The sequence below is a fragment of the Impatiens glandulifera genome, chromosome 7, assembly GCF_907164915.1.
Source record: "Impatiens glandulifera chromosome 7, dImpGla2.1, whole genome shotgun sequence".
Taxonomy (NCBI): Eukaryota; Viridiplantae; Streptophyta; class Magnoliopsida; order Ericales; family Balsaminaceae; genus Impatiens; species Impatiens glandulifera.
This window is the reverse complement of record NC_061868.1, coordinates 46,235,599-46,246,844: the sequence shown is the minus strand read 5'-3', so window position 1 is coordinate 46,246,844 and position 11,246 is coordinate 46,235,599. Positions and strand designations below refer to the sequence as shown.

At 30.2% G+C, this 11,246-nt stretch overlaps 1 protein-coding gene across 1 annotated transcript; it reads right to left on the bottom strand.

Moving 5' to 3' along the window:
• Positions 1–138: 138 nt before the first annotated feature.
• Positions 139–2,743, bottom strand: LOC124910798 (E3 ubiquitin-protein ligase WAV3-like). The gene is made up of 2 exons (XM_047451477.1): positions 2,294–2,743; positions 139–2,207 (listed from the first exon to the last, which is right to left on the bottom strand). Exons 1-2 carry the CDS (start codon positions 2,663–2,665, stop codon positions 318–320), a joined length of 2,262 nt encoding a protein of 753 aa, XP_047307433.1. The 5' UTR covers positions 2,666–2,743; the 3' UTR covers positions 139–317.
• Positions 2,744–11,246: the final 8,503 nt, after the last annotated feature.

The following is an 11,246-nucleotide window of genomic DNA, read 5'->3' as shown; positions in this document are numbered from 1 at the left end:
GCCCATTACTTATATGCATAAAATCATAACATCATATTTATGTTTCTATCATTTTCATTGACCCACTTACATGCCCTTGTTTCTTTTTTGTCGACATATCAATTTACCCACATTAATTTTACTGGTTTCAATCACTTTTATGAAAAACGCAAATCTCCATTAACAAACAGCAACAACAATTACAATTGAAAACTCAAAGATGACATTTTGATGGGTAATCCGGGAAATGGATGATGATGATGATAATCTACTAATACTAGTTTTCCATCTAATTGACTTAATAATGATAATGATGCTATATGTGAAATGAACAAGCTTTAGAATCTTGCGTTTTCGAACCCGTGCAAATCGCTTACCTTCCTATTCAATGATTTCTTCATCATAGCTACCTTTGCCAGTCGTTCAGCCGCCCTCCAAGCGGTGGTCGGCGTCAACGGCTCACCATACTCGTCCATCAATGTTACTTCCTTCTCCCCCCCATTATTATTCCTCCTCCTCTCAATCTGATCGCGCCGCAAACGCAGCCCAGCTAATTCTGCGTCCAACCCAGATATGTATTCATCAGCCGATACAGAGCTGGATCGAACGATCAAAGCTTGAGCAGACGACAGCAAATGATGGGCACTGTTCAGATCGTTGTTATTCTCAATTAATCTCCGAGATTCCGCGATCGCTCGCGTTGTGATGAAGAGGTTTCTCAGCCGTTCGATCTTAATCGGGGTATTATATGCTCCGACGACCTGAGATCTAGGAACAAGCAACGCGTGATCTCTACCGTTGATTAACTCCTTCGTGGCAGGATCTCTGTAATTACAGCGTACTGATAACACGTGGTGGGACCCAACAGCTGGCGTTGGAACTCTCAATTCAACTAATAGTTCACGTTCTTCCTCGGCGTATAGATCGCCGATCTTAATCGAACTTGACCCGATAAACATGGGTTTTCCTTCAGATGAATAAACCGCAGCTATCTCAGCCGGGTCGGATCCTGAGCCGATGCTAAGCTGAAGCTTAAGGTCATGAACAACTACACTTAACAACCCACCAACACATTTAGCAAACTTATCCTCAGCCGGTTCGTTAACATAGCCGGGTTTCTTCTGCTTAGCTCCAAACCCGGACTCATGAACCGGAATCTCAACATGAGAGAACCGTGTCGACGATACATGACTACCCGTTTTCCGTTGATCTTGATCGTTGGAATGACCACTATCATCATCATGACCGTCTGATAACAGCATGATGGAAGCAACCGGGTTTCTCTCTCTCCGATCTTCAAGTATTTTCGCGGCTTTCTTAAGAGCTTCCCCGACGCTTGAACCTTGGCTACACCCGAGTCGGTCAATAATACGGCGAGCGGCGCGCTGCCCATTAGCCGTCATTCTCCTTAAAGGCAACAGCCGTTTAGGAGAAGCAGAGAAAGCGACAATGCTGAGCCGATCAGATGACCCGAGAGATGAGATAACAAGCCGTATAGCCCGTTTCATCATTTGGAGCTTCGACCCGGTCATGCTTCCACTCACATCTAGAACCGCTACTAAATCGATCGGAGCTCGACGACTCCGATCAAGAAGATTAGCAGAACCGCCGATGTGAGCTGACGACGGCGGCGGTGGCGGCGGCGCTTTTATTCTGAGAACTATAACGTGTGCTTCCCGGGTCCTACCGGTGGAAACCACGGCAGCTTCGGGCATCAAGGAAACCTCCACATTCCTATTATCTCTGCCTCCGATGAACGCTTCATCGCTTGAGGATGAAATCGGGTTAACAAAAAAACCCTTGAACTCTTCGACATCTTCTTCTTCTTCATCGTCAACCTCCGGTATAGGAACGAATCTAGCCGTGGCTGTCGGAGAAGACAACGGCTCATCGTCATCATAACCGCGGCTGTGGCTGTGGCTGTTATGATATTGCTTCTTCGCGTAATGGATTTGTTGTTGTTGTGGTTGTTGTTCGATTCTGGTTTTTGGGTTTTCGTTCGTTTGGATCTTTTTGTCAGATTCATGATCAGGATTTGGTTGGACTTTGTGAATGGCGAGAAGTGGAACATCTTTCCATGTGGATTTACAAACAGGGCAAATCAAGCTTCCATTATTACCAACATGAGCAGCGATACAAGGAAAATGAAAAGCATGAGAACATTCAGCTGTATATATCGCCATTCCTTGACCTGATTTCACACTCTGCATACACACTCCACAATTGTTCTGCAAAACAAAACAAAGAACTCAGGTATTTAGTTACAAACAAATTTCATGTTAGATAATATAAACAGAGTAAGAAACTAAATTACCCTGGAGAATCGAAGACTGTTCTTCAAGATTGAGAATGGGGATCTAGGGGATGCTGGATTAGAACCGGCAAGAGGTTTGGCTGATGATTTTGAGGTGACTTGATTATTATTATTATTATCGCCGGCAAGTGCTTGTTGAATTGCGGCGGCGGAGGTTCGGCAGCGCAAGGTGGGGGTGTTAACCAAATGGGGTTGGTTCAGGCGAGGCGTGGAAGGGTTGCTTCCGCCGGAGAAGAAACCGAGCCTGACGCAGCTTCGAGGACTTGGATTGGGTGGGCTATGGCAGTTGACGGCGCCGGCGCCGGCGGTGGTCGGAGATTCTCTATCTTTAGGAATCGCAGTGCAAAAGGCCCTTTTCCATCCAGTACCCATTTCTCAAAATCTCAGTTTGAATGCTTAAGATTCAAGAATCAATTCAAAAGCTTTTTCACTATCTTCTTCCCTTTTTGTTCTTTCTCTCTCTTTATCAGTATGGGATAATGAAGTACCTCGAATGATCTCTCCAGCAACTTAAAAGCTTGTCGAATCCTTCATTTTTAATTTTTTTAAAAAAATAATTATAATTTGGTTTTAAGAGTGTTTAAAAATTAAATTAAATTTTTAGTTGGTATATATTAAAATTAATATTAAAGTTGACTATCTATTATATTATAGGTCTTATGTAGGTAGGTTCATAATCTCTTCTCACCCTATATGAACATTTATTTATATAGATTGAAAACTTAGTTAATGCCTTAATGGTGTAATTTTGCCTAATTTAAAAAATATAATATTATATATAATCTAATCTAAACTTTACGAAGATTTACAAATTTTTAGGATGTAAGTTTTATATAAAATATAAATACTCAATGATTTGGCTAGCAGTAAATTTTTGTTGGGAATCCATTTTTAACTCTAAAGTCAACTGTTTTTTCTCTCTAGGCACGTTGTTGTTGTTGTTGTTGTAAGTATTGGTTAAATCATCATTGAATAATTATTCAATTTATTTACTATTCACAAATCACCCAAAACTATAAAAGTATATTATCAAAAATCTTATTCTGAAATACTAATATTGTTTAGGTGTGTGATAAGTTTATATTAAAATTCAAATAACTCACCTCAAGAAACAAACACAAATACATAAGTTTCAAATGCAAATAATATAAATAATTAGACTATATATAATTATATATATATATATATATGATTTTTGTAAAGTTAATATAATTTACTTTCTATTAATAAAAAAACAAACTTGTTTCAAAACTAGGAAAAGTATTTGGATAATCCAATGTCTAATCAATTCACAATCATTAATAATAATAAATAGTTTAAGACTTTTATCTTGATGGATGTAACAAATTATGATTTTTTTGTTTTACAATAATATTTAAAATATTACATCAATTCACAAACATTATGAAAAGTTTTATTATATTTAAACATCTTAAATTTAAATAAAAAAAAGTTGATTATTTGATTTGCTGTAAATGATATATTTTCTCATAATCATCAACTTCATTATGGTCAAGTCATTTTTTTATCATTAGATTATATAATTAATCAACTAAAATATTAATACTTTACATTTTATAATAGATTTAAACATAAAATAACATTTTAGCACATATCACCCTTAAATAAAATAATTTGATTTAAGTGATAAAAATATTAGTTTCAATTTTTACTTAAAAAACATTTTATTGAAAGTGAATCCATAATAAATCTTAGTTTTCAAATTTAATATAATAAAAATATAATTTTTAATTTTTAATCTAAACAATTCTAAGAAAAATAATTTTTACATAAAACTAAATTTTAATGTCATAACTTTCTTTAAATTACCCAAATAAACCACATATCAACTTAATATGAGTAAAAAAGAGTACTTCTTAAATAGTAAATTTTTTGTTTCTCACCATTGTAATTTTATTTGTAAACTCTAGTTAACAAAAAAATAAACTCTAAATAGCATAATTTATATTATTTAATTATTAATATTTCAATAATATAAAGTATGATATTTTTTTAATTAATGGAAAGTCACATTTAAGAACGTGTTTGATGAAGGTTCTTTATAAATAATTTTGAGGGTTGTTTGAATAAGAAAGTATATATTAATTTTGAAAAAACAAATTATTTAAATTGATCATTTAAGGTATTTGGTTAAGAATGGAACTTTTATTAAAAGTCAAGTTTAAAATAATTAATTTATTAAGAAAATATAAAGATATAACACAATAGTTATAATATAAAAAATACATAGATATATACAAAAATGAAGTAGTAGGGCCTAAGAAATATTTAGCTAAAAAATAAAAATTGATTGGATCACCCCATAACTCCTGCCCCATATCACTGTCACATTGTAAATTATCAATATCTTCATTTAAATAATAATAAATTATTATTTTTTTTTTTGTAATTTTTTATATTATAATTTTTTGTCTATTAAATTGTGATATGTGACAAATTATATCAAAACTAATTTAAAATATATTTTACTTCTTATAAAATATTAATCTACTTAATTATGTGTTACAAAAATTAAATTGAACTAGGAATATTATAACAAAATTCTATAATTAGAATTTATTATATTACATTATTCTTATTTTTACTCTAATCCAATATAATAGGTAAGAATTTTGTTTAAAATTAATAATATTTTAAATTTAATTATCATTAGAACCGTTTTAACTTCTTACCTATAATTTTTAAAAAATATTATTATTATTATCTTGTTTTTTCAATTCATTATCAATAAATTGCATATATATAAATTCACTTGTTTGTAGTTCATTTACCTCTATCTCTTTTTATATATATATTTTGATATGTTACAATAATAATAAACTACATTAAATAATTATTTTTTCCAGTCATTTGTAAATTTTTAACTTGACATTTGATTAATCTAAAAACCTTTTTTATCACCATGTACTCAGATAAGCTAAGTTCCTTTGCTATTCCATAAAAGTAATTTGGATTTTTATGAAAACATAATTTATAACATGATGTAACATTATATGCTTGTTGTATAAGGTTGGTTATTTAGACTTTTATTGCAACAAGGCCTAAAGATCAGATAAGTTAATTTTATAACCTTCTAAAATTTTATATTTGAAAAAGATTAGGGTTAATAATATATATTAATTTTAATATTTGAATTAGGTTTGCAGTGAATCTGAGCCGTTGATGTTGAGTGATGATGATTCCAATCAATGCAGTGATAGCTGTGAAACGAGGCATATAGGATCAGCTAGAGGTAGAGAGGCAGGGACATAAATAAGGCTATTGTAAATACATAAATAGCCCTTAGATTAGATTAGGTTCTTAGCACTGCATGGATTGGAAACAGTGCAGACAGCTAGGGTTTGGATGGATCTAGGACCCGTATGAAAGGATAGAGTGGTCATTTCAATGTAACCCTTGATGTCAGCGTCCACCTCTTGCACCTGCAGATTCTATTTTTTTTCAATGGCTTTCGAATATTTTTGTGATTTAGGTGTTACATTAATTTAATTTCATATTTAAAAAAAATATATATACATTAAAATGCTGAGAGATTTTAATTTAGTGTTTTATTTCATCTTGCCTGTTCTTTAGGGTTGTGCCAGTTATTTCGTGTTGTTTGTCGTCGTGCCAAAATGTCAAGAAATGATAGACGCGTAATATCTTATATATTGTGCCGCGAAACATTCATATAACCCACATATACTATACTTTTGCACATAGTTATATTATGTGTTATACAAACTCAAATATAGAATTCAAATCATTTAAATAACCAATAGAAATACTATGATATATAAATGATCTTTTATTGTCAAGGTTGTAATATTAATACATCTTTAAATATTTAGAGGCTTATTCATAAACCGAGTTTGAACATTGTTTGCAAATATGAAATGGACATATCAAATTCATATTTGAATGGAGAACTTGGTGGGAATGTAAGCATATTCCCTCTAATTATTATGACATAAATGTGATTAAAGTAATAAAATAATATTTAAAAGTAATATTTCTGACAGTTGAAATTTTTCTTAATACCGGGAAATGGTATACCGTGGACATTTGCAGAGCCTAGTGTAGACCTTCCGTGAAAAGATAAGAACAACATTGGTGGTCATGGTTGGGTGACTCAGATCAACTTTCATGAGCATTTAAATAAAAAATAAAGAAAACAGTTGAAAGCAAACATAAAAATAAAGGAATCATTTAAAATCTATATGATTTTTTTTTTCTTTTCTAAAATAATCTTTATTTTAATTAAAGTACATTCATTACATTAAAGAGATTTCAATTAACCTTTATTTGTAATTTTTATTTAATTTTATTAATAATTAATTTTAAAATTGTCACAAATATTTATGTTCTTGTTCCAGACCGATGTTAGTAACCTTATATGGATAATAAATAGCATAAAAGTTCCTCTCATAAATCGAATATATATGACGATTTTCTCAAGTATGTTAACTTTTGTTAGAATATCTATGTCCAAGTTAGTCAAATTCAAACAATCATTTTCAAACTCAAAATGTAAAAAGTGTTAAATTAGATTATATTTCATTTTTAACTCAAAAACACATTTTCAAATTAAAAAAAATATTCTATAAATATTCTTTATTATACCAATTTTTTAATCTTTTCAATAACTATTTCTATATTTATGTAAAATTTACAAATAAAACCCCTAATATATTTTCAAATTCATATCCATTAAAAAAATTATGATAAAATTAATTATAGATTAATTATTTATACCCATAAAAAAATTAAATATTATTATTTTTAGTTGTTTTTTTATCAATATTGTTTATTATAATAAAATTATGATGTGTAAAAAATATTAATAAAAATATATAGGATAAAATCCAAAATTAAACATATACATAGATTATATAAAAATTTAAATATAAATTTCACTTCAATTAAAAATTAAAGGACCAAATTAAATGTTTAAAATAAATGAAAAAAAAGCTGAATATTCAAATTAAAACCATTAATAAAATACAAGAGTCTTTTTAAAATATAATTAAATTTTGCGTTTGTGAACCGTTTAAATCGTATGTGTTATTAAAAAAAAACAGAATGATGAAATTCACATTTTGAATTTTCGTTTGGGTTCGGTGAGAAAGAATGAGTATGCGTCCTTGTAGTAGGATTGGAATTGGTCTTTAATTTGATAGTTGACAGAAGAAAATTTAGTTCAAGACGAATTATAATGACATGACACGAGTTTACAATTTATTTTTTAGGTACTATCCTTATTATTACTTTACTGAATATCTAATAAGAAAAACTTCAATGATTCTAGTCTGATTATAATGTTATTTTATTATGTTTTTTTAGGATTATTCGAGATTAGAGGTGTAACACCCGCGAATAGCTCCCTCTACAGCTTAACACACGTATTTAGACGACATGTGATAATACAAAGAGAATCGCGAGGTGACTCGAGATTCGCTATGTTTCAACCTTAGTTTGCGTGTCAAACATTTTTTTTTATAAATAAAAGATTTTAAAAATACTTGAGAGTTATTGAAATTAATTATGTAAATTTAATTAATTTTATTCAAATTTTAATAATTTAATGATTCAGTTTAAATTAATTAAATAAAATTAATTTAAAGATTATTTATTTGAAAACAGAGTTGTCAAAAGATTTTAGAAAAATTAATAAAATGTACGTTTACAAACATAATTCATATCAGAGTTTCTATAAGGGGTTCATTTTTTTATTACGCTTGAAAAAGAGTTTTCGCGCTATATCTTTCACACCCGTCAAATTATAACATTTATTTTCATTAATTAATAGTTCGGGGGTCCTAAAAAATTATACGTTTAAATTACGTAAATAATTGTACAACATTATTTAGAAGAGCGTACCTGCGATTGCGTTGATATAAAACTGAGTAAAAACCCTGAAAAATATCAGAAAAGTATTATAATTTAAAAATAAATTTTAAACGGGCCTTAGTCAAAATATTCGTTTGGGAAATATCCCGAAAATATTTAAAATTCATTTTTTTACCTTTCGGGATTATTTGAAAATGAATTGGGGTTCCAAAATTACAAAAATAATTTTTGGTTTTGAAAAGTGGAACCAAACAGGCTTTAGGACTAGAGTCCTAGAGCTTGGGCTCGTTTTAACCAATTTGGGCTCGATCTAGACCGGTGTGGTTTGTATTAGGGCTCGGGACACTTAGTTAAGGGACCAGAGGGTTCGGTCCTGGGGTTCAGGAGGCTCGGTCCTGAACTTGGGTTGCTCAGTCTTAGGTTTGGGAGACTCGGTCTCAGATTTTAGACTGTTCGATACTAGGTTTGAGAGATTCGGTCCCATATCTAGCTTCCTCGGTCGTGGACTTGGGAGTCTCGGTCCTAGGTTAGAATCCTTGGTCAGATTTCTCGATTCTCGCTCAAGAACATCGATCCTATGTCTCGGTCCTAACTCAAGAACACCGGTCCTTGATCTCGGTTAGGACCGAGAATTCTCGGTCCTGATCCTATTGGACTCGAAGAAATGCAGATTTGTATCTTTTGATACAGACCATAAAATCATGATTTGTAAGTTGCAAACAACTTATATGAATGTAGGGATCATAATCCCTAACCCTAAACACGATCAATCGAACTCTATAACAATTGATTTTTTAAAATCGTTTTTAGGGCAGTATTTGTGAACTTTTGATTTAGGCCATCTCATGACCTAATTCTCGCTCCAACAACTTTGAAATGATGACTATAGTTGAACACAACCAAAATAAGAACATCATACAACTTTTGTACAAAATTTGAAACTCAAATTCAATTTTTTTTTTTAAAATTCAGTTGAATCAAACATGATCAAGATATTAATTTTATAATTAGGATATCATCCTTAACATGTTTAGCAACTATTTGAATCAAAATTCAAGCTTAATGGCACAAGAACACAAAATTCAAATTTGATCAAATTTGGAGTTTTGTGTTTAAGGTTGAATTAATCAAATCTCTTTTGATAGAAAGCTTATAAATCGTTTAGGGAATGATTTCAAACAAAGAAATCACATAATTGAACCCTAAATATGATCAACTCGGTCAAATTTGAAAAATTTAATTTCAAATCACAAATTGAATAACAACATGGTTGGAAGCTTACCAACGATTGGGGAGCACTCCAATGACTTGTATGAAGATTTCCCAAGCCCTAGATCGAAGATTAACTCGCTGGGGAGATTTTTACAAAAAAAAAAACAGTTCGTCGGATTTTTTCAAGATCTTCAATCGAGCTATAATGTTTGATGATTGTTTGATGGATTGGAAGAAGATCACCTAGAGGCTATTTATACCAAACTAAGTCAGCTATCATGGACGAATTCAACTTCGACTTGGCTTTCGAAGGTGTTCTTCTCCGTTTCTATTTCGTCTTCGACAGCATAGCTAGAGCATAGGTTTTGACTTCGCAGCCTAGGGGAAATGATGAGGAGGAAAAGACGTGCACATGGGTGAAAAACGAAAGGATAAGGCTAAGAAACAGGGAAGATAGGTCTTCTGGAAGGTCGCATGCGTTCGTCGCAGGCCTCTGGAGTTCGCGAAGGAGTTGAACAAAACGACGTTGTTTTGTTTAAACAAAACGCGTCGTTGCGTTCCGTTGGCGGTAGAGCGGTTGGGCTAATAGGGTTAGCTTCCCCGTTTGTTGAATATTACATGTGGATTCGGCGTGCGCGTGCTTCCGCTACAACAGGTGTGTGGCGTCTTCCTGAGCGCTGGATGAAAATTATGCACTGATCCGATGACTGAAATCCTTGATGCAACAATTAAACATATTTTCGGTCACACAAGAATATCGGTTTATATTTTTGATAAACTTGTTATTTGAAATCAAATTTTAAACTCCTTTCTTTCGTTTTTATTCATCAAATTAATACACAAAAATATTTTTGACAACATAATAAAAATCATGATCATTTATTTTATTTTTAAGTATTCTTAAGTATTTATTTAATTATTTTAAGCCATATATTATACCTAATTTATGTTTAAAATCAAAAGTAAATAATTTCAACTATTTTTTGGGTTTAGTTTAGGTAAAATAAATACAATATTTTAACCTCAATTTAATTTTAAATTTTTATTTAATTTTTTGAATTAAAGTTTAATTATTAATTTCATTTTTAATTTATTTTGGGTTAATTTGAATTTAAAAATTCAAAATATTATTTTAATATTATTATAAATTAATAATATTATTTATAAATTATGTACGTTAAATTTTTATGCTTACCTGAGGGAAAGTCTAATTGTCTTTCTCTCTCGAAATGAAATGATTACTAACTCAATAATAAGTTGTGCTTCATGTTTGTGTTTTTGTTATTATTGTATATTTGATATTTTTATAATTTAATAGTTATGTATTTGTGCTATTTTTTTGTTATGATGCATAATTGATTTGAATGTTAATTAAATAAATTTTAGATTAAATCAAATTAGATGTACATAGATACGTACTGTACAAAATTATTATTATTTTTTTAAAATGATCCATTTAATAAAACAAAATTATTAAGAAATTATATTCTCAATTTAAATTGAGATAAACATTCATAAACAAATTAGTATTTTGGTAAGATTATATTTTCAAAATAAAAAGTGGGTAATTTTGTTTTTATTTTATATCAAATATGTGATTGAAAAATATAAAATATATTAGGTTAAAAATGATTGAAAAATATTTTTTCATCAAATTATGAACAAAACAAATTATGATTAATTGTTTTTAAAACATTTTAGTTTTTATATTTTTAATATGTATATATTCTAATTAAACGGTATTTTATTTTTAAGAGAAATGTTAAAGAGAAAAAAATAATATTAACAAAAATATTGATTGGAACGATTAGTATTTTTGAGTGATTGAAATAAAAAAAAAACTCCACTATAATCCATTAATAAGAGTCCATTAATAAGAGTCGACTTAAGA

Coding starts and splice junctions, on each gene's coding strand:
- LOC124910798 (XM_047451477.1), bottom strand. CDS start 2,665: ATGGGTACTGGATGGAAAAGGGCCTTTTGCACTGCGATTCCTAAAGAT. Junction 2,208..2,293: donor ACAGTCTTCGATTCTCCAGG/GTAATTTAGTTT, acceptor TTTGTTTTGCAG/AACAATTGTGGAGTGTGTAT.